This window comes from Corythoichthys intestinalis, chromosome 7 (genome assembly GCF_030265065.1).
Source record: "Corythoichthys intestinalis isolate RoL2023-P3 chromosome 7, ASM3026506v1, whole genome shotgun sequence".
NCBI lineage: Eukaryota > Metazoa > Chordata > Actinopteri > Syngnathiformes > Syngnathidae > Corythoichthys > Corythoichthys intestinalis.
The window spans coordinates 3137993-3164719 of record NC_080401.1 but is presented as its reverse complement, the minus strand read 5'-3'; the positions used below and the strand labels follow the sequence as shown (position 1 = coordinate 3164719).

The following is a 26727-nucleotide window of genomic DNA, read 5'->3' as shown; positions in this document are numbered from 1 at the left end:
TAGTTGAAAATCTTTCAGTACTTACACTGAACCAAACTTTCCGAGTGCATCATGAGGACGAAAGGTGCACTCATTGATTGGATAAATTTAGAAGAAGAAATTCAACCTGGCAGAACCTGGTCAGCGGACCAAGACCCGTGATTGTTGAGCAGACCAGAGTTCGTTTGTTTGGTCCGAACTAGATTTTGAATGTGCGTTCACATTCACAAAACGAAGCAGGCTATTTGAGAAAAACAACTATGGTCCGTTTGTATCGGAGCAAACAGTGCTAGTGTTAAAACGCCCATATAAACAACGTTTTAGGGTGCATTTACACCAGGAAAGTCCATAGGTCGCTTTTTTTGGTCCACATCAAAACACATTCGACTTTTGATGCGGTTCCCTTTCACGTTGCAATTTAAGCAAGCAACCCAGGATTTGACATCAAACAAAAAACACGGACAGCAACGGACGTCGCAAGCAGAAATGCAGAAGTAAAGCGGAAGTACCTAGGAAACTTGTCTATACCAGTGTTTTTCAACCGGTGTGTCGCGGCACACTAGTGTGCCGTGAGAGATCGTCAGGTGTGCCTCGAGAAATTATCTAATGTCGAATTTATATATATAAATTTTGTAATGTCCGTAACCGTGAAGGGGCCATCAGACTGCAGAGTGGTGACGTAACGGGAAGCAAGCTAGGAGGGAGGGAGAACGGCGTGAGAGCGAAATTAGCGGTCGCATGTTGCGGATGCAGCTTTTATTTTGTTTATTATTTTCAATTGTTGCCACAGTCATCACCGAGTCCTCTCCTTTCCATTTCCCCATTCGGGGCTATTACAATATTTTTTTTACGTCGTCGGGCGGGGTTGCAGTAGGAAGGAGTAGAAAGTTCTCGGTCGTGTCGCGTTCAAAAACTGCTCGGATTTCTAGCCATCAACGACCTTGCTGTGACAATGTGGACCCTAGCACGTCTACTGCACATTATTTGGTTAGACTCGTCATGTGTCAATATACTCGAAAGTGTCCTTTCTATTTTATCCATATGTGACGACTGTCAATCCTCCTCCTGTGTTGTATTCCAACACATTGTCAACGACAGCAAAATGGCTGACGGCTAGAAATCCGAGCAGTTCTTGAACGCAACACGAGCAGCTCTCCTAAACGTCATCTCCAACCAAAACACCCGTCACTTCAAAACTACTCGATGAACTATTTTGTTCGCCTTTGTGAAAACACAGAGAAACAGGCAACTGTTTTGATAAAAACTACGAAGGTAAATGAGAAAGCACTCAAAGGCAGTTAAGTTACCTTGTTGCTAAATCCAAAAAGCCCCACACCGTGACAGAGACATTACTACCTGCCTGCAAAGCCATTGTCTGCGAAATGCTCGGCCCTGATGTGGTTAAAGACATTGCTCAAGTCCCCGTCTGATAATTCAGAGCTTTTTCAAGCATAACTGCTATTAAAAAATTAAATAAAAACAGAGACTGAGAGCTGTTGAAGAATAAGGATATCGACTTTGTGTTCATCTAAACAGGCTCACGTTTCACACTGAGTAAGTATACATACTGAGAAATTATTTTATAATTAAATATACTGTACAGAAAATAATTTTGGAACATTTTTGGTTTGTGGTGTGCAGTGAGGGTTTGTGGAGATTTTTTCCAATTTAAAAACGTGCCGTGAGTCAGAAAAGGTTGAAAAACACTGGTCTATACAGAAAGGAAGCATCATTTGTCCATAGAGCATGAGTACCCTCTAGTGGAGAAAATAGTTCTTAGTTTGAATAGTCGAATAGTGAATAGTTCCATCACAGTTCCTATTCTGAAATTAAAAGGATCATATCTTTGGTTTTCGGTGGTCAATTGGTGCCAACAGAGGTTTAAACCTGTGCTGTCGAGTCATGTTGAGGGCAGTGCTTTACATCAAATACTTAATTTTTTACAGTGCTTTAAAGATGCCACATGATTGTTGTACAGGCCAGCGTGATCATAGAATGGCGAGCTTGTGTCTCATTGGTATAATGGAATCATGTGATTATTGTTGCGACGTTCATTGGTGAAACTGGTAGAGTTACTGTTGTCATTGCTGGAGAACAAACAAAGGCCAAGTTAACAAGTAGAATAAAGAGGAAATATGTAACGACTAGTGTAGCCCAAATAGCGGCGTAAGAGTAGCGTTTCTTCTTCACAAATCTACTCAAGTAAAAGGTATGGTGTGGGAAAACTACTCTTAGAAGTACTTTTTTTCTCAAAAGGTTATAACCCACCTCTGAAAAAGGTTATTACTGTCATGTAGGAATGTGATTATTAACCTTCCGTTATCGTATTAAAACAGCAAGTTACGGATTAATTTTGGTTGTCACTCTTCGGTCACTTTGCGTTGGAATAAAATTAGGATCAATGGAGTGTGTACTTTGAAATAGCTATAGATTGCTCAGTTTTTAAACAATTTTCAAACAACTTGGTTTGGCATAAACATCGGAGATGCGGGAAATTTACTGCACAGATAAAACAAAAAAATATATACTTTTTTGTTGTTGTTATTATTCAAACACAGTCTGAATAATAACCAAGTCAATGCGGTTTGATATCAAGATAACCGTCGGCAAATCCGTCAAGAATTTAGAGAGTTAAGAATATTTTAGTAGAGAAAAGCTGCATCAGAGCCATCCAGAGAAGCTCTCTGACGCAAAATGGCCCCAGTTACTTGCACCACCGACTCAACCTTTAGACATCTAGTCATATATATGTGATGTCTATGGGTGAGCTGGTCTACCACAGTTACCACTCTTATATCTTCCACGAGCTGAAGTGGGGTGAAAGTTTCAAGTTGAAACTTTCAACTCTTGCCATGATTTATTTATTGGTTATAGACTGCAGTAGTTAACAGCGAGCCTTTTTTTGTCCCTTCCTTTGTCGGACCGATAAACTGGCGGAAACTCCACGTCGGACTTAAATTGATGTTGGACAACAACGATGGGAACATGGCGGCCGCCCTGGTGCAGATGACTTGTATGTACAGGGGAATGTTAGCGGTTAGGGCGACAGGTATCAGGCCCCTGATACCAGGGCTGGTCCCGGCTCACTTTCGGGCTTTCTCGATGCGGAAAGAACCGGAATTGGAGGACAACCCTTACTACAATAAATACCAGGAAAAGATACAGAAAATGCGCAGGTCAGTCGTCTACTCGTCCTATCGACAGATGTATGGAAGATGTGGAACATTCTTCAAAAATACATTAGATTTTTATTCAGAAAAAACATTTCCTACTGAGATTAACGAGTTGCTCAGCGTTTTCGCATAGCGTAAACATCGCAAACATTACTGTGAACGCCTTCTTCGCCCATTTGTGCCTAAATTTCTTTTTAGAGTTATATAACCTATACTTTTATCTTTTGGATCCCTCTGAGTCATTTGAAATTTTTGAGTTTTTCCATTTTGTACTTTGAAGAAAATAGCATTTTTATGTTGTCACGCAGCTTGTCGCCAGTTCAAATATCCCTTAATAATAGTAATGCCAAAATACCACCTCTACTACTCCTACTACTTCTACTTCTAATAAGAAGAAAATGATAATATAGTCAATCAATAAGAACGTGAAGCCTCAGGTTCCCCCTATATACATATAACATTTAAAAGACACAATTTGAACTAGTTTATTCTCTCAGGCATGTACGATAATTAGTATATTTCTTCCCATTCATATCATCGACTTTCATTAATTTTCTACTTAGTGTTGCAAATTACACTTTCGACATCCAATGATGAGCCATCATTGTCGCAGGGCCAGTGGTTTAAACTAGAATAAACCTGGTGCCATCAGTTGCACCCAGGTTCATCATCTGGGGGGGATTTTGCTGGTGGAAATCAGAAAGTTAAAAGACGTCATCTCTCCGTAATCTTATTCGGTAGCAGTTATGGTCTCCGGTGGCTTCATCATCGTTTTGACCACTGTCACAGTCTCTCATTTGCATGCATTTTTGACTAAGGCACAACTGTGATGTCTGCAAGTTTTAAGCTGCGTTCAGACCGGACGCGTTTTGTTGCGCGAGATTACATTACGCTTGTCGTCAAATTCTGTAATGTGTGTTCACACCGAGCTTTACGTCGCCAAAAGTTGGAAGTCCGGGTAACCCGAACAACTTCCGGTTCACGTACCGTAATATATCCTGAGGGGATCACCTTGAGATCACCTAGCCAGACTATTTTCCCTAGCTCCCTCCTCGAACACACCTGAATCCAATAATCAGGATCATTATCAGGCTCCTGCAGAGCTTGCTGATGAGCTGATCATTTGATGCAGGCGTGTTAAAGGAGGGTGACATGGAAAACAAGCTGGATAGTAGACCTGCACAATATATCGTTTGAATATCGCCATCGCGGCTATTTAATTATTTATTTTATTTAAATAAATTTTTTTAATTTTGAACACATAAACGTTTGGTTTGCTTCATCAATGCAGCAAGTGTGCCGAGATATGGCTTCCTATATCCCTTTTTTATATAGCAATTTTCATCATTCAAAGATCCCTTAGCCTGGAGTAAATGGCATTATTTGAATACAATCATATGTTGCAGTTTGTTTTTTTTGTTTTTTTTTGCATTTTCAGTCCTTAAATGAACGATAAATGAATACAATTGAAGTAAATTGCAGCACTTTAAATTTATAATACAGCAATAACAAATTACAGAAACCAAGATAACATTTTTATAATGAAGAATATAAATTGGTTAAATAATTTTTTTTTTTTTTTTAATTAAGAATACAAGGATAAATGAGAAAAGAAGGGGGAAACTCAGGAAAAACAATCCAATAAAATACTGAATGCAATACACTAATACAAAAACACGATGAGTCAACCAAAGTCTTCCCAAACAGAGCTATTCAAGTCATCTAGTGAAAATTCTTCTAGTTTTAATATTACATTTGTTTTTTGGGTTTTTTTGCAATTTTTTCCAGTACCATTCAGCACTACTGGATGGGTGATCTCGAGGCCCGAACTTGGGACACCCCTGTTGTAGGCACATGATCACTGAGTCTCCCACCTATTTTCTGCTTGGCAACACTTTTTTAACCCACTTAAGACTTGGTAATAACTGTTTTTTTTTTTACGTTTCTGGCACTGAGTTGATGGGCTAAACCACGGGTCGGCAACCCAAAATGTTGAAAAAGCCATATTGGACCAAAATAAAACATGACTGGAGCTGCAAAATATTAAAAGCCTTATATAAGCCTTATAATGAAGGCAGCACATGTATGTATCTACATTAGCTATATTCGCCTACGATCAGACTAAGTTGGCTACAAATACATAATGAGCCTTAATGATTTAATGTTTATTTTCCCTGCAGTGGAAAGTCCACGTGACTACTCTGTTGTACGATGCCGGTTCAAGTTTAACTTCATTACAATATTAATGAATTAGAATAATGTTTGTGTCATGTTTGTCATACTTCAGAAACCATATTAAAAGCAAATATATATTTCCCTACCCCATCTTTTTTCATTTTCAAACATTTTAGAAAAAGCTCCAGGGAGCCACTAGCACTGCGTTAAAGAGCCACGGGTTACTGACCCCCGGGCTAAACGATTGTTGCTTTGTGTTCGTGCTTGTATAAGCATGCGTGCACGAGCTGCAGTTACGCTTTAGGTCGGATGTGGTTGTTCCGAGTAAAAAGTGAAACTCTTTATCGTCCCTTGAAACCTAAAAATAAATAAAAACATTTTGGAAACTTGATCTTTAACACCCTGCAAACTGGGGCCCAATTTCTGATCACGTGACCGAATCGAGGACATCACTTGTTGCGTTTAATGGAAATTAGTATAAACATGGTAGGGCTCATAGACATCACTCATGACATCATCAATCTGAAGCGCCATCAGTTAAAATGTGGAAATTGTGGGAGTTGGTAAACTGTACCATACACATGTACAGTCACTTAACTCTAATCACATAGTTTGTCTATATTTACAGTTCCAGACCTCAAGAGTTCAAGGCCCGAATGGAGAAACGCCACGAGTCCAAAAAAGAAATACTGGGCTCGTCCAACCAAGCAGATTTTGTGCGGGTCATGGAACAACAGGTTGGGTCAAATCAAATAAAATCAATTTTAGAAACACCTACAGTGGTACCTCTATTTAGGAAATTAATGGTTCTGGAAAACTGTCACTTGAAGATTCTGTAAATAGAGAAATGCCCTAATAATTCCATGTAAATGCCCTAATCTGATCCAAGCCCACTAAAATTCAGACATAAATCTGTTACAATGCATAAAAATGCATCTAAACATCCAACAAATACATGTTACAATTAGATTATTGCACAATAAACATAAAATGAAAGTTAATACACTTACGTTGGGCTGGGCGATATGGCCTCTAGTGGAGGCGTGCGAAATTTGCGATTCTTAGATTATTAGCGATTCAGCCGTGGAAGATTTGAGAACGATTCACAAACATCCAAATTCCGATTATTGAATTATACCAGGTCAAGTCGAACTAAAACACAGTCAGCGCTGTCTTAGGGACGCAATGAAGAACGGACCGAGAATAGATATCATGTTCAACTCATGCCGCTAGATTTAAAAAAAAAAAAAAAAAAGCCGCTACAAACAACGCCCAGTTGCTAGTTGCTACAAACATACGGCCACGTAATGCTACGGTTAGATACCACATATATGTACAACTAGATGCAAAATGACAGACGACGGTGGCGTTAGACCATGTATAGAGAACTAGATGTGAATTGACAGACTTGCTGGCGTTAGTAAACAGCCGCCATCTTAAAGCAGTAGACTTCGTTAGAAGGCTCTGTTGTAGCGAACCTAATTAACTTTTTATCTAAAATACTAAATCGGCAAAATCTTGACTTGAATCTATTTTTAAATGATAAAACAGTTTTAAAACTTTCACATGTCGAAAGTAGACATAAGGGAAATTATGGAACAACGGGAGCAATTTTAACAACTTTAACGGTTGGTTCACAACATTAAATTAATTGAATGTAGTTTATAGCTGCTGATACAGTATGGGGACTTGAGTATTTTATTTACTTTTTTGAACTTTTACTTGATACTGAAATAGTAGTTTGATTTTGCCTGGCTCTGCCAGACTATTCTCCCTGTATTTTTCAAACACTGAGAGAAATAGTCTGGGAACCATCCAGTGAATGGCCTCTCGAGCAGGTACAAAATCAATCGACAAATCAGATTAGTTTATTTGCGTGACGTGTTCTTAACGAGCAACGTCACTCTTGCGCGTCGAAAGTCGTCTCCACAACACAGATGGTCAACGGGAGAGCCGAGAATATGTTCCAATCCACGGTAAAATCAGTTTTAAATTACCAAAAACACATCGACACGAGTCATTGACAACAGTCTGTCTCGCGCTAGCCATGTTGAATAAACTCCGCTCTCTTCGTATGTTTACTTCCGCGCGCAAGTCCCCCGTCTTTTCCTCGTCAGTTTACTAACGTCACGTCTGCCCGTCGCTGATTAGTCCACTCCGCTGTCTGTTTGCTGTGGCTTGCTCCGCCCTGGAAATTGTATCCGCTTGAATGGTGGCCAGACTCAATAGCTGGAACAGCGGTGAGTCTGGTGTACCAGGCAAAGTTTGATTTAGCCTGAGAGAATTTTTGAACAATTTTGGAACTAATGTACGAAACATTAAAAGAAGGGGGGGGGGGGGGGTTGTCCATCAATAATCGATTTATAATCGAATCCTTAGGTGCGCCAAGGTTCCCACCCCTAGTCTCTAGTACTTATCATGGCAAATTGAGCAGATTTACCTCGATAACGATAAATGACGATAAATTTGCCCAAACGAACTGTAATATAATTTGAAAATTTAATAAATGCATGAAATACAAATTAACCATTTCTCATTGATTTATTTACCGTCTTTCAGTTTAACATATTTAACAATTGTACATTCAGTGTAAACATCAAGTACATCTTGTCAACAATAAGCATTCAGGTATAAACATTTAAAACGACTTGGATGTTTACTTCAAGGTCCTACAGCGAAAAAATAGCACGTTAACTCAGTTTGTCTTTTCTTTTTAGAGCATTATCTGAAATACACGCACACACACACACACCCCTGTACACACACACATTAAGCTTTCCTGCTCTGAGTCTTATGCCAATGAAACATTTAAGATTTTATGATGGCAGTAATGACACAGAATAAAGCAAGCACATTAAAAAAAAAAAATAGCTGTGGCCATTAAACCGTCATAGTATAGGCTACACTCATGGATTGATTGAATGAATGGATGATTATGCTTTATGCTGAATACTGAGCTGATCCATTGTAAAAGCTATCAGAGACGTCACACACACATAGATACAAAATAATGTGACATACTGATTGCTAGGTGGAGTCTGTGCCAAAAGCACTGCTCTGCATCAACTCATTGAATTCAGCCGCTTCGACAACGTTAGAGCCTCTGTCGGTTTTTATGGCCACCTCATGTCCCACGCAGGGAGTATGAGCTATCATTTCAACCGTGTAGTTGTTCGAGAAATAGGCTGTATCCAGCACCCAGGGTACGCATCTCCCACTTGTTGTCTTAGAAATGGACCGTGAAACTGATGTAGTGCTTCATGGTTCATTGTCGGTCTCACATCCAAAATACAACTTACGTCGAGCTCTTTCTTGGCCCCAACACCACACTATGAGTGTCGACTAATGCTATACTCGTAATGCCTTTGGCCTGGCTACCGGTAGCCCTTTCACTATTATTCGATAATCCGACTCCATCACGTTCACTTGTATTGTTAGCACATCGTTTGATAGCAACATGCTTCTGTTTGTTTTTCCTGATAGCCACGTGACTTCACATGTTGGCACATGGGCTGAACTTTCTTAAAGGGGAATGAGCACAGCTGAACAACACATATTAAAAGCGGGCTGAAAAGACTAATTTTTTCATTTAATTAAAAAACCCAGTTTACAGACATGGTCAAAATCTCGATAACAGTACATTTTCGGTAAACCGCCCGGCTCTACACTCATGTAAAGCTGTCGGAACATGAGGGGCAAATGAAGAGGATGCTGGGATACACACATACAGTAGAGGCCCCTTTTAGCCAATTGCATTCCAGGAATGCTAGACAATAGCCAATGGCAGAGCAGCTATACATACAGTATGTTAAGTTCAGTAAACTGTGGGAGCGCAGAGTACCAGCCATACTGCATTTTTGCCTTTCGTATCCTGAAATTTCTTTCTTAACATGAGGCAGTATTTTTCCACTGAGGCGCGTCTTAACCTGAAAATTATGTATGTAGGGACGTTTATAAATGGAGCCACCACTGTACATTGAAACTGAATCCTTTGGACACTAAGAGTCATTACTTTTTGAGTAGAAATTTTACAAGCGGACTCGAGGCTTTTCAAAGAACCTGATTTAAGTGTGCATCTTTAGGCTGAGCACTGTTTATCCTGTGTAATAGTTAGCAGGAATGAAATGATGTATCTTTGAAGCGGTTAAAAGCAGTCAAAACAAAAGTGATCAAAAAGCAAACATCAGTCAACCATATCTTTCAGATATGCTTTGTCTAAAAAAGAAAGGTTTTCATTCAGATATTTGAAATATTAAAATTGTCAAAAACAGAAGGGCTTTCTGTTTTTTTATTGCTCAGGTGAAATGTAACTGACTGTGTTAAATGTGTACATAATATCATGTTAAATCAATTAAAGGCCTTTGAATTAAGTCGTGGCAAACTTTATAATAATGTAATATTGTATATTGTCTTTGCAGTTGGACAAGCGAGATAAACTGGCAGCTGACAATGGAACATCAGGAGGTTTCACCAAAAATAAGGTGAGGCTTTATGATCACCTTTTTTTCTTAAATGATGTCGATGAGGATAATGGAGGCTGGGGTGGTATTGTGTTGTTTAGTCGCTGGGCTCCATTCTCAACCTGGAGCTGATCCAGGACAAGACAGGTGAAGAGATTGCAGAGGTGAGACTGTAAAGAAGATGTTTTTAGTCTGTTGATTTTTTTTCTACACAATAGCAAACTACAAATATTTTATAAAGTTCCATTACCTTTCGCAAACTCTGCCTCCTTAACTGTCATCAGCGAATCATATGTCCTGGAGACTGATCATCTGAGAGTCTGTCGGAACATGTTCCCTTAACAATTTAAGGGAACATGTTCCGACAGACTCTCAGATGCCCCATTTTCTGATTGATTTGGTGGTTTTGAAATCGCCAACTGCCATAAAACTTTACGGAAGGAGATGAAAAGCATCACCAAGCTGCGGACGTCCAAAATGGTGAAGCGATGCGCCTATGGAATATCTAAATTAGACACCGGGTACCCGATTACCCCTAGTTATTTCCCTTCCCAAAGCCGGAAAAACAACTGGATTCCAACGGATTAAGAAATGGGAACGTGCAGCGTCACTCCCAGCTAAATGTCTCCAACATAAACAAGCAACATACGTATTCTCTTAGGTAAGATTGAGCTAAAGCTAGAGGCTAACTAGCGAGCTGTCTTGCCTAAAATGCTTTAGTAAAAGCAAGAACATTCATAAAACTGGATATCAAAATTGTAGTTATTGTTATTGAACATTATATCTTAGACTTCATAATGTTTTGACGGGACACGGGGCCGATTAATAGGGGGCCTCCATTGTTGGCGTGGCCGTCAAAGCTGACAGAGGGGAATCACAGACAAAGAGCTTTTTCCGTCGAAAATTCTTGTAAATAAATGCCTAAATCCCTGAATAATTTATAGATATGGACGTACAACAGTCTCAATTCTTGGTTAAAAGCAAAAAAACGTGCAGTTAGCATTTATTTTATGTAAATATAGCGAACTATGATGCTAGTCAATAAGCAGATGTAGCAGCGGCCTTATTTATGTAGACAAAGCTTTTTCCGATGAAAATTCTTGTTAAATAAATGCTTAAATCCCTAAAATCTTTATAGATATGGATGCAAAAAAGTTTAGATTCCTGGTTAAAAGCAAAAAAAAAGTGCAATTACCATTTATTTTACCGTACGTATATATTGCAAGCGATGATGCTAATCAGTAAGCCAATGTAGTGAGGGCCGTATGTAAACAAAGAGCTTTTTCTGTCGAAAATTCTTGTGAATAAATGCTTAAATCCCTGAATTCTTTATAAATAGGGACATAAAACAGTGTCAATTCTTGGTTTAAAGCAAAAAAACGTGCAGTTATCATTTATTTTACGTAAATATTGCGAACTATGATGTTAGTCAATAAGCAAATGTAGCGGCGGCGTTATGTAAACAAAAACCTTTTTCCGTTGAAAATTGTTGTGAATAAATGCCTAAATCCCTAAAGTCTTTATAGATATGGACGTAAAACAGTGTCGATTCTTGGTTTAAAGAGAAAAAAAAAACAAAAAAACGTGCAGTTAGCATTTATTTTACGTAAACATTGCGAACTATGATGCCAGTCAGTAAGCAAATGTAGCGGCAGCCTTAGGTAAACAAAGAGCTTTTTCTGTTTAAAATTCTTGTGAATAAATGCTTAAATCCCTAAAGTCTTTATAGATATGGACGTAAAATAGTCTTGATTCTTGGTTCAAAGCAAAAAAAAGTGCAGTTAGAATATATTTTACATAAATATGGCGAACAATGACGCCAATGCCGTAGCTTCTAATTTCTTCCATTGATTTTTTTTTTTCACGTTTCAAAATGCATGCATGGTACCAAAAATATAATAATTACCTTGAATCTTCGAACAAATCACTCGTGAGACAACCATTCCTGTTTATATACGATACAGCTTTCGTACTTTGTCAATCTAAATCCAACGTTGGATCGCTGCATGTGTCGCTGCGACTGACTGCGAATAACTTAAGCAGAGTGTGGGATGGCCCCCTACCTGAAGGGGTGGTGCAGTGCCTGTTGACTGTGACCCGTCAATATCATTATGAAGTCTATGATAATATCTTACTAGGATGCCGTCGCAACAATGGCTTTTAAATAAAGCAGTTTCATTTGCTTAAGGTAACTTTTGTGACTGTTCTATGTGTTAAAGGAACCTGTGTTTCAAATTACCTGTTAAATGATTAATCCTCAAGGTTCCATTCGTGTTCGTTTTCGTTAAAGGACTCCAATAACGACGACATGTTCAAAGTCAACAATTTATTGCCCTAAGTTACTGACAGAGGAGTTCTAAGCAGCATGCTGGGTCAGTGAACTACTCCTGGTCATAGCCCCAAAAAGATCGGAGTAGACTGACAAAGTCTTTCCGGCTTGCCCAGTATTTTATACATGTGAGTGAAGAACTGAGGATGTGTGTTCATGTGAGTTCATGTGATTAGAGTCATTATGTCCATGGAAATCCCGGTCATTATTGTCACATGTGATGAATAATAATCGATGACGTCTGCTGTTGATGTTGCCGGACTGCTGGACACCCCCAAGTTGTCGTCCGGCCTGAAGACTGTTGGTCTTTGTTGTCCTCTGGTCCTAGGGAGCTTCCAAAGTGTATGGCCTTCCTTTGGCCCGATGACCTTTTGCTGCTACCTCCCTCCTGACTTCCATCACGAGTCCCAAGTGGTCTCCTGTCAAAAGGGTCCCTGTGCTCAGAGAAACAGTCTTAACATCCTTGTAGCAATTACATTTCATTGTTTCATTCTTTTAATATGTTATTAAATATCAGCTATTTAATATCACTTCCCTTCAATCCCCCTGTCGATCTCTAAGTATTAGAGATCGTCAACAACAATGAAGATCAATGAAAGCACCTTAAAGCAAGATTCATGGCACAATAAGAAATAAATAATCCAGGTAACGATATTAAGAAAGGATACTATCCTATTTCCACGGTGAGAGGGGTCAGCTGCTCCATCTCAGGATTCAGAGGTCCAAGTAGATAAAGGCCTCATGGGTCATACCTGGCCTCCTGGACGAACCTGATAAAACTTAAGAGAGATACCACAACCACATACAAGCACCATAACGAAAAGTGAAACAGTTTTCCTGAGGAAACCATTCCCCCAATCGACATAGAATTCAGTTTAACAGATATGAATCGCAAACCTTTCAAGGTTCTGGCGACGATTCTATTCATTACAGTTTTATTAATACTGTTAATAGTAAAATAATGTCATCTAACCTGAGCACGTGCACCCCCTGTTTACACTAACTAACATGCAATCGAGGACACTCTATTTTGAAAAGCCTTACGGGACATAGTCAGCCATTGTTCGCGAAACTGCTCCGCTATTTGGGAGGTAAACATAAATTCAATTATAATAACAAAAACAGTCAACATTTTAGTTTGGGGTAGCCAATGGAAAAAACTGTCAAATCTAGGGCTGCAACTAATGAATATTTTTATCAATTAATTGGACAAACAAATGAATAATCGATTAACCAGATAAACGTCACTTACGTCACAACCCTTACCTACACAATTCAACTCAAAATTGTTCCAGAACTGTACCAATGAAGACAAAAATGGATAACTATTTCCTTCAAAAATAATATTTTATTAAAGCTTCCTAACTTAACAGTAGTCTACAACTGCACTGCCTCAAGTGCACAAAACCTGTTCAAGTGTTTAAAGGGGAACTGAAGAGCTTTTCAGATTTCGCTCTTAAGTGTTTTACTCAGTTGAATTGTATTAAATGCGTCATTCGCTCTCTCAAAAAGTCACATAAAAAAAAAATAATAATAATTGGCCGCGTAGTTTTTGAGTTATGGCCATAGCAACACCATAGCAACGAGGGACGCGCCGTCCTGCCGACCCCTACCTCGTGACGTAACTTCCAGGAAGCCTCGCCACCACTCTGAACACGGAAATATAGCACCACGCTATCCTCGCCATATATTGCAAACATTTTCTGGGTTTTACTCGCGGGATTCGTCATGCCATCTCGATGTGTAGCGATATGAATTACTCACAGGAAGACTCGAGACTCTAGGAGTGGTCCAAAAAAAAACTTCTCCTGCAAAGGTTTGGACCGTTTGTTAGCATGCATACAGGTCCCCAATCGGCTCATTGTTTTCATCTTTTCAGCCACGACAGCTTTGAAAACCTTCAACAATGCAACCTTGGTTTTCCAAAGACGTAAGTAGAACATTAATGGCTTTTTTTTTTTTTTTAATAAACGAGGGGGACTCCTACTGCCAGTTTGTTGAAGTGCGACATTTTTTTTTTTTTTTTTTTGCTGTTGGCCTGTCATAAGTAGATAGGTTGGCTGACATGTCGTCTACTCATGTGATTTTATTACTATATCAATAGGTGTTATGTAAATTCAAATGTCCCCAGCACCAAATAGGTCCTTGGCTCGTTTTTTATATTTCAACATCAAGGTCTGCCTATTTGAAGAGGCAACAATAGCATCAAATAGGTGCTGCTATGACTGGGGCATTATTATTTGATCACCAAGAAATTATTATTAAATTAAAATTAGGATTCATCCAATATTTTCATGCTGCTGTGATTTTTTTTTTCCCCTCCAGGAAGCCAAACATAAAAAATTAAGTGGCGGAAGCCCTCAACACGATGAAAAAAGCATTGCAAGTCAGTTGCCACCCAGTTTCCCAAAATCAAGAGAGAGTGGGTCGAGTCATATGATGACCGAAGTGATGCGGTGTCCAGCGATGACGACTGAAGAGATCCTATGAGGCCTGCCAGATGCTGAATTTCTTCCGTCTGCGACATCAGATGACGATGATTTAGGAGAAATAAATGTAGCAAATTTTGATGACATGAAATCATAAACTAGTCATATATACAGTACACATTTTTTAAAATCAAGTTACCTTCATATTTTAATGATAATGCATTATCTTTGTATAGAGAACACTTCATGCTACAGAAAAGAGTAAAGACATATTTCCCACTGCCATTATCATTTTTCAATGTTGCGCTAGTCCGTCGCTATCCTAACTTTGTGTTGCTTACTAAAATTATGCTCTTTGATGTGTGCCGTTGTGTGCTTGGTATAACATGTTGTGTCACAATCTGACAACGAAAGCTAATGCAGATTCAACATAAACCTGGTATCATTTATTATTGCGGCCTATTGAATATTTTTTCAAAATGTAATATAATTACAATATATTATATACCAATAGAATACATTAAACAGTCAACAAAATGTGTCAATGTTTTATATATTTTTTAATGAAATTCATGCCCCTGTCAGCGCTTCAGCCTCCGCAAGTTTGGCTCTCACGTCTGGGATCTCCTGATGACACAGGCATACTCTTGGAAGGGTAATTACTTGACGGTTTACAGCAACACCTGGAAAATAAAATGGTTTTGTCATTTATTTTGAAATATCAATAACATATCATTCATTTAGCCACATTTGGGCTAGCTTTATCATATTTAGATCGGTAGGAGCTGTCCCATTACCTAAAATCCAGTTTTAGCTATGTGTAGAGCATTCATTTAGCCACATTTGGGCTAGCTTTATCATATTTAGATCGGTAGGAGGGGTCCCATTACCTAATATCCAGTTTTAGCTATGTGTAGAGCATTCATTTAGCCACATTTGGGCTAGCTTTATCATATTTAGATCGGTAGGAGCTGTCCCATTACCTAATATCCAGTTTTAGCTATGTGTAGAGCATGGAAAAATATACAACCATGTAATCGCATTCTAATAAAAAAAATCACGATGCTGGACTTACCACTCACTCTCCCGTTCGTGAAGTGTCGAGCTGTCAATTGGCGTCATGACGCCATCTGCTGTGTCAAGTAAATCGCCGTCATCTGACGCCTCAGGTTCAAACATGTAGGGATTAATTGTAGTTCATCTTTCCTGGGAGCTTTTGCCATCGGTAGCGTCACGAAAGAGCGATCCTGAATGGTTACCTTTGGTGGAAATATCACTGACATCGTTGTTGCTGCTATGTTAGCTGTGGGTAGTCTTCTGTTGCCTACGTCACACTTCCGGGTTTGCGAAGGGACCATTAACGGAGTGCAAAAAAACTAAAAAAACGCAAATTATCCTTACAATTACGTGTTGATAATGTCATGGTTGTTTTGATGAACTTGTCCCAAGTTTATATTCATAAAATTACACCAAAATCCGGAAAGGTCTTCAGTTCCTCTTTAATAAAGCTCTGATTATATAACCTAAAAAGAATTTCTCAGTACACAAATAACCATTTACAGTTTGAATGGGAGTTTGTGTTGACAGGAGACTAAGCTGTTATGTGAATGGGTTTATATGTGCGGTTTCTTTTTCTAAAAAAACGATCACTATCTAACAATAACTTGAGTGCTAATATGCTTTTCCAAAACACAATACAAACGGAGACTTGAGACGCTGATGAGTATATGGCTAACTAATGATGAGTATATGGCTAACTAAATTATCGCTCCATGCTAAGCAGTAACTCCACATCAACAAAGAATACAACCAATATAATTGGCTTCATTTACTCACCTCTGACAGAGGCACACTGGATCTAACCACACATTCAAAACCCTCTATTACCTGTTTTGGAAGCAGATCGGCTCCCAGTAGCCAGGGGCTGAGTGTACGATTAACTCATTCTAGCTGTAACACCAATCCTCTTGTTGAGATTATTCTGAAACTGAGTTTACCAGTGGTCGGTCCCCTACTCCACGAACAATACTCAATACACACATATATATATCCAATCCTGTCGGTACTTCCAACACCGCAAAATTAATCACTTCACACAGGTCAAATTGAAATACCGTCCTTTCTCCCAAGTTGTAATCCAACACAAGGGCCTTTATTTGCTTCACCATCCGCTTTCCCCTCATCCCAGGTGTTGTTTGATCATTTTGGTCTGTCAGACAAGGTTTCTCTAGCCCCAAATAAGTTCCTGTAAGTAAAATCTGAAAAATCACCCGAGTCATGAAGTCAGCCAAACATGATATGACATTGATTTCCCCCCTGTTTTGTTAGTTTACTCACAAAACAACAAAAACACTACAAAACCAAACCAACGATAACAAAATCCAGCCAACAATAACCTAAAAACGAGTGAGATAAGATTAGTAAAAAATTACTGAACCGCTAACGTATAGCCAGAAACTGGCACCAGGCAAGCCTGTGGCACACAGTCCCTGTCCCCCTTTCCAGAGAGGCGGACAGCATGGGAAGTCCTCAAGAGCATGATCTGAAACACAAAGTGATGACATAAACAAAGACAACTGCTCCTAGTAGGGCTTGTAGCCCTAGGGCGGTTCCATATCCAGCTGGAGCAAAGCCAAGTCTGGACCGGGCATCAGGCGACCAGTCAGGAGTTCAAAAGTTGTGAACCCTGTCCGGCGGTTAACAACTTGCCTGATGGAAAACAAAACAAAACAAGAGGCAGGGCTTGGAGCCAATTAAGCCCTGTGTGTGCACACGTTTACATCCAGCGCTGTCTGACACTGTGATTTAATCTCTCTCCATGAATTCGAGATTTAGGACGATATACGAAACCAAATTTGTACCTGAGTCCCAGCATGGACTCAATAGTGGACAAAGAATTTAGCATTTTTTGGTATAATCTGACATATTTATGTGTTGGGTCCGCGTCTAAATAGATGTTCAGTAATGTGCACTGTCCTTATACAATAAATAAACAAGTACAAAAGATTTTTTCTGTAAAATGCATGCCATTACCCGATCTAATTATTTTCGGGAATCTTCGGGTATAAATATAGTGGCTAACTCTATGGGTTAGCTCTGGGTAGGCCTCGAGCCACCCAGAAAATTGATCCACTATCACCGACAGCTGCAAATTCATAATGTCCTAATCAAATTATTTTTGTTAAATCTAGTCAAGGAATTTATTGTCTTGTCTTGAGTTTCAACAACCAGTTAACAGATTAGAGCGTCAGATTATTCCATTTATTAAGTAAATATGACTACGTGTTCTTATTAAGCCCATACATCTAAAATTTGGTAATTTATCCCCTAAATAAAAAATGATTTAGACTCTTGTTTTCAAACAATATCCATTCCTAACTCAAGAACATTTCTCCAACAAAGCTTTTTTAAAGACTACATATGCTAATATATTGCTTAAAACAAATTCATTAAGTTTAATTTCCAGCTAGCTATTTTCTTATTTCAAGAAATCTGAGGAAAATTTACTTGAAGTACTGGCCGATAATTACACTTGGTTGTAGTAGATTTACACTGAAAACAAGGGAATATAACTCGTTTCAAGAAGGAATGTTTTCTCCGAGTACCCCTTTCTTTGGACCAGCATCACGATGTACATAAAGTCCATTACTACCACAGCCAACGGCCCATTTCAGTATGCTGCAACTTTCTCCTTGTCGTGGGTCCAACACTGTAACTTCCGCATTGACACATAGCTCTCGTGCATAGAAACATGCCATCCCAATCACCGCTTGCATGAACTTTCTGGTGACCTTCTCTGCCCCGCCTTTGAGCTAGACCATATTTTCTCTCTGTCAACGTACTATATACTTTCTTCCAGCAATACACTTCCTTCTCTACTAGAGCGGCCTCTTATAGGTCGCGCACACATCAACTGTCATAGCAGGGAGGAGAAAGATTAATTGCAAGTGTTTTACGTCATAATTACCTTCCATGTTCGATTGAAAGCTTACTGGCTCCCTCGCCACTGCATCTGCTGATCTGAAGTTTCCTTTTTTTTTTTTTTTTTTTTTTTTTTTAAGTCTGTAAGCAGCCCTTCAGTATTGTCAGTCCAGTCAATAGTCATAGTAACCACACTTGCGCCGTCCATTATTAGGTTTCGCAAAATTCTAGTCCTTACAAAAAGTCGCGAATGAAGCTCCGGGATTCACCACAGAGATCCAGAAAAGAGAATAAGTCTTTAACATTGGTCTGTCTGGGATATGTCAGAAGGGAGAAACAGTGTGAGGAATTCAGGGTGAGCTCCTCATCAAAATCATGTCTTAAATATGTCACCTATCGTCTACAACACTGGAGATTCTTCCTGGACACCTTGAACCCCAAGTCAACAAGAAAGTATAACACGCTGTGGGTCGCTTTCAAACAGTTTTTAGTCAATTTTCTATCACAATCCAAGTTTTGGTGGCAGAGCCCAATTCTTCCAAGACACTTACACTTTCACATCCCCCTTGAGTGTCTTTTGTAAGGCCCTCGGTCCCCCCCTGTTTACAGGGGTGCGGGGGCACATTAATAAAAGCATTCAGATCTACCTTAACTGTAACTGGAGTCATCTTGGTGCAGTCCAATGTTGGCAGGTCCTCCGGACCACAGTGAGTCCAGCAGCAAGTTCAATAGCTGTTTGGCGTCCTCGTGGTCTGAAAGGTCACTGCCCTGAAAACGTATCTACATCGTATGTTCCAACACCTCCACATCAACCACAGTAACCTGTATACAAAAAAAACATTAAGTACTCGGAGAAGAAATCACATTGGGTATTTAAATCAAGTCCAATCTGTTGCCAAATGGCATTGCACACCGTTGGTTCCAGTTCTCGGGCTTCATGTCTTTGTACTAAATGCTAGTGAGGTGTGTGGACAAGATTTTAACTCATCATGTAACACTCACTCTGTTCTTGTGTCAAGGTGGTTGCTCCCACCATCCCTAGCTTGCCTTTATAGACGTCGGTGCAAGTAAGCGTTCAGCTCTCACTCTAAATTTATTCAAATGCTTACTGAAAAGCCAACTCGGTGTTCCTATCTTTAAAGTGTGAGATGGAGGGGATCAAACGGAGGGCCGTTTGAGGCAAGAGAGTCAACTCAGAGCTACCACCTCAGGAAGGCCGAGTGGACGCTGCCTTCGTCCTTGTTTTCTGGCTGGAGTCAGAACCTTGTATGTCAGCTGTTGCTTGGGGTCATTCTTGTAGCACCATGTTCTAGTCCCATCTTAGAACAGTCGATTCTGGCTGCAAAAAATGGTTGTTCTCATTTTGGCGAGTATATCTCTGCCCAACAAGTTCACTCGAGTTCCGCCCTTTGTCCAGACAAGCTGATTTTTCTGTCTCTGACCAGCAATTTCAGTCTTCAATGGCGAGGAAAATGGCAACACTAGCATTGGAATGTCCATATTGTTCACCTTCATGGGCATAGGGGCTTTGTCTTGCCTTCCTCTCCAGGCCCTCGTGGGAACGCTTATCGGTAGTCCGACCAGTTCTCGTCATAGTAGTACAGGCAGTATGGCTATTGTTGTTGTGGAGCCTGCTGCTGTAGTTCGTGCCTGGGTGCCGGGCCACGTCCTCCTTTGCTCATGGAGTCCGTAGCGGTCTCTTCAGAGTGAGGCCTCTCTGGGTCTTGCTGGTGTTTGCTGCTGCATCTGTGGGGGAGCAGTACATTTTTGGTAGCAGTGTCCACGTGACAACTTTGAAGGAACTTTGGCCTGGTGTCTGATGACTTTTCCTCCGCCTCCTTTGGAGAAGCCCCTACTATGACTCCCCTCCTCGACTCCTCGTCGGTGCCTATGCCATTCACATTTGTTTCACGATCTCAGCTTGTCTGTTTTTCTTCCCTTCTTTTTCGATATCCAAGACTACTCATCTAACCGGTGTAAACTGGAAACTTCAGGAGCCGTTCCTGCATATATCTTACTTTATCATAGGATTTGTGGTGTCTGTAAAACAAAATTTTAAATTGTGAGTTACGTGATGATTGAAATAACTATCACGGTCCTCAGTAAAATTTGTTTCCAACTTCAGCTGTTAGCGTATCTAATAAAGCAATGCGATAAATCACAAGCCATCTTAATGCGCCATCTATCTAAATACTCATGTATTAGTCGAGGTGAGAACTGGGATCCATTGGAGGTTAGAAGTCAGGGGGCTTCTGCAGTCAGTGTGGAGGATGAGAACATGTCTTGGACGACAGCGAACACTGGAGTGGCAAAAAAGGAAAAAAACTGTCAAGCTCAACATTATCTAAACCAAAACGAGACACAAAGTTATCCCATTGGTGAAAAGAAATGAAAGAAGCGCATGTAAGTCTCACTACAACGCCGCACGTCATCAATTAATTGTTTTAGCGCCGAGGAAACACACTTCTCCACCGAGGCCACTTCCAGCAGTTGTGTCTGCAAAAAAATTCAAAATCTTTCAATAACAATTATTAGTCAATTAACCCACCTTGTTGACTTGGGATCATGAGGTAATTTCCAGGAGATAGGGCATATCTAGTCAGGCTCTTAATTCTAATTCTAGTCTGCGATCTTGTCAGGACTTGGTCATGGGGTGGGGCTGATAGGCCTTTGCCATCTGCTCTCAGTCGCTGTCAGTTAGGGAAGGGGGTGAAGATGTGTTTCCGTCGGCTTCCTTGACGTCGGTCATGGTTGTCATCAAACTCTTGAGTCAGACTCATTACGATGAGGGTGAACTGGGAATGTCTTTTGTCAATGATGGAGGTCAGTTCCTCTCGTCACATAGTCGGTCGAGTCTGTCTTTGCGTCGTCTGGTTGGGGGCTGGGGCTCCGCCGTCCCCCCTTTCTCACTGCCCCTGAAGTTATCTCCTCTCAAGGATTCTTCCTGTTGTCTTACATTCTGATACTTAAAACAATTCTATTCTACTGCACTATAGCTGCTGGCAGCTACAATTTCCTCTATTTTCATTCTTTAATTTTAAATCAGTTTGTATTTTAACCAAGCGTAATCAATTTAGTGTCTTGAGCTGAATACCTTCACGGAATTTTTGTTTTAGAATCCCCTCACACCTATATTTGTACTCGACTCATGTTTACTTCTCATTTTTTAATACCTACCTATTTATAATATACCTCATTTGCTTTTTAACTAAGTTGGGCCTCAGCCAAAGTATTTATTTCATTCTAGTTTAAATATAACAGCTGTAATAACAGTTTCTTACTTCTCTTTCACATCTGTAGTCAGGACCAAAGTTACTTTGTATCTTTTTGCAAATATCAGCTTCTGGTGGCCATACAAAAGCTGTATTTGATGCAATCAATGTCCAACAAAATGTGGAATCCCTTGGTCCTCACATACGTTTTCTTTAATTCTATCCTTAAACAGTTTTTTAGTTGAACATTTCTTGACTTCTACTCTTGTTCTAATTCTTTTATATCTATGTACTTTAGCATACTAATCTGCTTCTTTAGTTAGCACTAACTCAAACTCTGCGCTCTACTCTGCACATCTGACTCCCTCCCTTCTCTTGTTCTGGCCCGTTTCCAGAGCAGGGTGAGGAAAACTCACACAACTGCCTAATTTTAAAGCACGAGGAGTAGGCCACATGCAAACATCAAAATGTAACAATATTTTGAAAACAAGTATAAATTCACATATTTGTAAAATTATTCCTTTTCTGTTTACAAAACGTCCAATATTTTCTAATAATAACTGCGATGCGTAATACTTTCACTTAAATCGACAAATTGCCGATCAATTGACACCCACTAATTTAGTGTCGCACTCTTCTCTAAATACTGTACGTCACAGGATACACACACGTTTACGATATCGTTTTTTTTGTTTTTTTTTCTAATGTTCTTATTAAAACCGGTTTTTGGGGGTCCCAAAAATCCCCAACGTATACCGAAACGTTACAGTGCTCAGCCGCGTCCGGCCTCGCGTCAGTTACGACGAGACTAACCAATACTCTTTACTTTCTTCTTCCAGGTCCCCCGTTACCCTGGCCTAAATCAACACTCCTTACTTTATTCTTCCAGGTCCCCCGTTACCCTGGCCTAAATCAACACTCCTCACTTAATTCTTCCAGGTCCCCCGTTACCCTGGCCTAAATCAATACTCCTTATTCTTCCAGGTCCCCCGTTACCCTGGCCTAAATCAACACTCCTTACTTTATTCTTCCAGATCCCCCGTTACCCTGGCCTAAATCAACTCCTTACTTTATTCTTCCAGGTCCCCCGTTACCCTGGCCTAAATCAATACTCCTTACTCTAGTCTTCCAGGTCCCCCGTTACCCTGGCCTAAATCAACTCCTTACTTTATTCTTCCAGGTCCCCCGTTACCCTGGCCTAAATCAATACTCCTTACTTTAGTCTTCCAGGTCCCCCGTTACCCTGGCCTAAATCAATTCCTTACTTTATTCTTCCAGGTCCCCCGTTACCCTGGCCTAAATCAACTCCTTACTTTATTCTTCAGGTCCCCACTTACTTGGACCATGTACCTCGTTACCTTGACGTATTCAACAATAATATTTAATTCAATGCACAAAAATCCCTACCCATAAAAGGACAACGGAACAATTGTACCATAAGTCTCCCAACAAATTAGGCAGAATTTGAGCATCATGCAAACAGGTTTCTGCTTACCTCTTTGTTTTTTGGGTTGGTGCACCAACGGAGACCACAGTCCAACTGAATCCTTGTCCGCTCCTCTGTCCATCTACCTGAAGTCCTTTATCGATCACGTCGGGGTCACCATTTCAAGGAACCTGTGTTTCAAATTACCTGTTAAATGATTAATCCTCAAGGTTCCATTCGTGTTCGTTTTCGTTAAAGGACTCCAATAACGACGACATGTTCAAAGTCAACAATTTATTGCCCTAAGTTACTGACAGAGGAGTTCTAAGCAGCATGCTGGGTCAGTGAACTACTCCTGGTCCTAGCCCAAAAAAGATCGGAGTAGACTGACAGTCTTTCCGGCTTGCCCAGTATTTTATACATGTGAGTGAAGAACTGAGGATGTGTGTTCATGTGAGTTCATGTGATTAGAGTCATTATGTCCATGGAAATTAATTATTGTCACATGTGATGAATGATAATCGATGACGTCTGCTGTCGATGTTGCCGGACTGCTGGACATCCCCAAGTTGTCGTCCGGCCTGAAGACTGTTGGTCTTTGTTGTCCTCTGGTCCTAGGGAGCTTCCAAAGTGTATGGCCTTCCTTTGGCCCGATGACCTTTTGCTGCTACCTCCCTCCTGACTTCCATCACGAGTCCCAAGTGGTCTCCTGTCAAAAGGGTCCCTGTGGTCAGAGAAACAGTCTTAACATCCTTGTAGCAATTACATTTCATTGTTTCATTCTTTTAATATGTTATTAAATATCAGCTATTTAATATCACTTCCCTTCAGTGTGCACCAATATTAAAGCGATGCGTCCTCTTTTTAAGTAAATGTTGCATCCTAATAAGTGCCTTGAACTTATTTTGGTTTTATTTTTCATATAACATTTTTAGTGTTGCAACCATTAATCGATAAATTCAAATAATTCGTTTAGAAAAAAACTTAGAATTAAATTTTGTTGCTTCGAAGACATGTTTAATTAGAGTGGCGTTGTAATGGTTAGTTTTGAAAGTATTTGCATTTTGCTTTATTCATCTGGGTGGATACACTGCCCTCTAGGGGCAACAGTTAATATGACATAACTCATCTAACAAGGCTAGATCCAGTTGATCCCTGTTAAGACCAACATCAGATTGTGTTTTTGTTCGAGCTAATGTGATTGTTTATGCATTTGTAGTTGAGTGGTGTATTTAGCAGGTTTTCATGGAAATATGTGTTTGAACGATTTGTTAAGAGCATTGTAAAATATAAAGTTAGCATTTTTTATCATTTAATTTTGTGGACTTTAGCTATGCAAGTTATCTAATTGTTCTTTTGTTGCACTTTGACCCTCATTAATTAATATTATTAATACCCTTTGAGGCCAAGCTCAGGTATTTTAATTTATTTTTAGATGAATTTATTACTCTTGTGCAATGAAAGTGCAATTCTGCATAGTTTGAAACACACTCAGGAACTTAATTCTATATTTGCGTTTAATGGTAAATGGACAGTACTTATATAGCGCATTTATCTGCATGGGTACCATGCCCACAGCGCTTTACATTAGCACACACACGCACACATTCACGCACACATTTACACACTAATGGGGCTGCTACCGTGCAAGGCGCTGTCAACCCATTGGAGGCATATCAGGGTTCATTGCCTTGCCCAAGGCCACTTCGACAGTGGGCAGTCGTAGCCGGGAATCGAACCGCTGACCCTTCGGCAATGGCAATGGTAACGATCTTTTGAAAGTGCAATCTTAGCAAGCCTTTTTTTTTTACATCTCCTAAAATGTATTCTGCAACGCATTAAATTTTCCTAATCAGATTATTAGAACTAACTAATTGATAGATTAATCGATTACTTAAATAATCGATAGCTGCAGCACTAAACATTTTGTATACGGACACCTTAGTACTCCAACCCTTTGCTGTAAGGGTTGAAGCTGTATGCTTTTACCTCGATAGCTTGCTACAATTTTTAATGTTTTCAGTATAACCCTCCGCTGCATATTGTAAACCCTTTTGCCTCAATCTGGAGGATGTTGCGCTTGTATTGCTCCAAAATGAATCACTTTAAAAAACTCTGGTATCCGTCTGCCTGCTTGTGCCTTTCTAGTCATGAAGCTTCTTGGCTCTACTGTAACTAAGGGGGTGGAGCTTTTGCGAAAGGTCAATTATGCAGTCATGAAGAAACTACCCTTTTGAGTAGTTGCTTTTATTTACTGAACTGTTTTGTCACTCAGCTCTGGAGGAACTATTATGCCACCAAGGACACAATCAGTGCTGTCATTCCAGTGAGTGTAACCAACATGCAAATTAATCTCAACATGTTGTGTGGTTTTGTTTGTTTAATAAAGTAGTGATATGCTTTTAGTTTGTCCTTGCTTGTGTGGGACGTTTAATAGGTACGTCAATAATGTGAAAGTTTCATCAGATGTTTGTTTGTTTTCTAGAGACGGACATATGAGATTATTGCCACTCGAGCACAGTCATGTCCTATGGTAAGATCACAGGTTTTCTCATTTTAACAACTGAATGACACTTTCATTGTGTGCAGATTATATACATATCAGGGATGTCCCCGATCCAATCACGTGATCGAAAATCGGGCCAATCGGGCCATTTTTCAGAGGATCGGAGTCTGGTGAAAAGGATCGGGTTTTTAATTTTTAAAATGTCTATTAGGGTTGAACGATACTTGGAAAAACTGACATTGTGACATTTGGGGGGTTTGTGATATATATATATTTATTAAAACTCGAAGAATTTTCACCAGATTACTTGAATAGGTCTGCTTGGGAAGACTTTGACTCACTATGACCACATTGTACTCATATGCTGTAGTAGCATTTAACCAAGGGGGTTCCTCAGTCCGTGATGAAGATTTGGTGTACATAAAAGTAGAGCTGTCCCTACTAGTCGACATAGTCGACGTCATCGATGACGTAAATCCGTCGACGAGCACAACATCCCGTCGACGGTTAATGAAGGGTTAAAAAAATATGCATGGAAAGTTAGAATGTCGGATACTCTGTTTGCAAGCGGGAAAGCGGCACAAAGCCAAAAAAAAGCACACCAGTGTCCAAAACATTGACTTATTTCAAAGAAACAAAGGAGAGTACACTCTTCTGTCCTGTCTCTTCAATGCCAAGCTTGGCTGCACGTCGGCCGTGAATAAACACCTCAAGTGCCTTCACCCAGTTTGTAATTTTGTTTTTTTCATTTTTTATACACCAGAGGGTGCTGTCGCCTTACTAAATAATAATGTTTCATTGACAATGGGCCTATAAGTGCTATTAGTATTGTTCTTAATGCTAATTGAAAGGTTTATTTCATGTTATGGTTTATTTTATGGTATAGAAAATTATATAAGGTTAAAAGGTCATAAATATATACAGTATATACAGTGATTGCACTCAAGGGAGAGATTGTCAATGATAAGGTAATAAATTGAGGTAAAGGCAATTCATATAGGCAATTCATTGATATATAAATAAGGTTTAAAAGGAAAAAGGTGAAAAGTTTTTGTTAATTTCTAATTGTGTTCTCTTACAGTGTGTTTACATCAAGGATGGAATAAAAGTTGTAAAC

The 26727-nt window shown here is 39.7% G+C and overlaps 1 protein-coding gene and 1 long non-coding RNA gene across 6 annotated transcripts in view; both read left to right on the top strand.

Moving 5' to 3' along the window:
* Nucleotides 1-2751: 2751 nt before the first annotated feature.
* Nucleotides 2752-26727, top strand: part of atpaf1 (ATP synthase mitochondrial F1 complex assembly factor 1) — a 32697-nt gene continuing 8721 nt past the window's right edge. For all 5 annotated transcript variants that reach the window (XR_009063757.1, XR_009063758.1, XM_057840173.1 and 2 more), the window contains exons 1-6: nucleotides 2752-3155; nucleotides 5956-6064; nucleotides 9746-9808; nucleotides 9889-9951; nucleotides 25380-25430; nucleotides 25590-25637. Coding sequence is in view for 3 of the 5 variants with exons in the window: in XM_057840173.1 (XP_057696156.1) it covers nucleotides 2941-3155; nucleotides 5956-6064; nucleotides 9746-9808; nucleotides 9889-9951; nucleotides 25380-25430; nucleotides 25590-25637 (549 nt within the window). In the remaining 2 variants the exon portion in view is untranslated. The remainder of the gene's footprint in view (nucleotides 3156-5955; nucleotides 6065-9745; nucleotides 9809-9888; nucleotides 9952-25379; nucleotides 25431-25589; nucleotides 25638-26727) is intronic.
* LOC130918469 (uncharacterized) lies at nucleotides 13318-15065 on the top strand. Its single transcript, XR_009063760.1, has 3 exons — nucleotides 13318-13932; nucleotides 13996-14046; nucleotides 14442-15065. It is a non-coding gene; the product is annotated as an uncharacterized LOC130918469 (long non-coding RNA).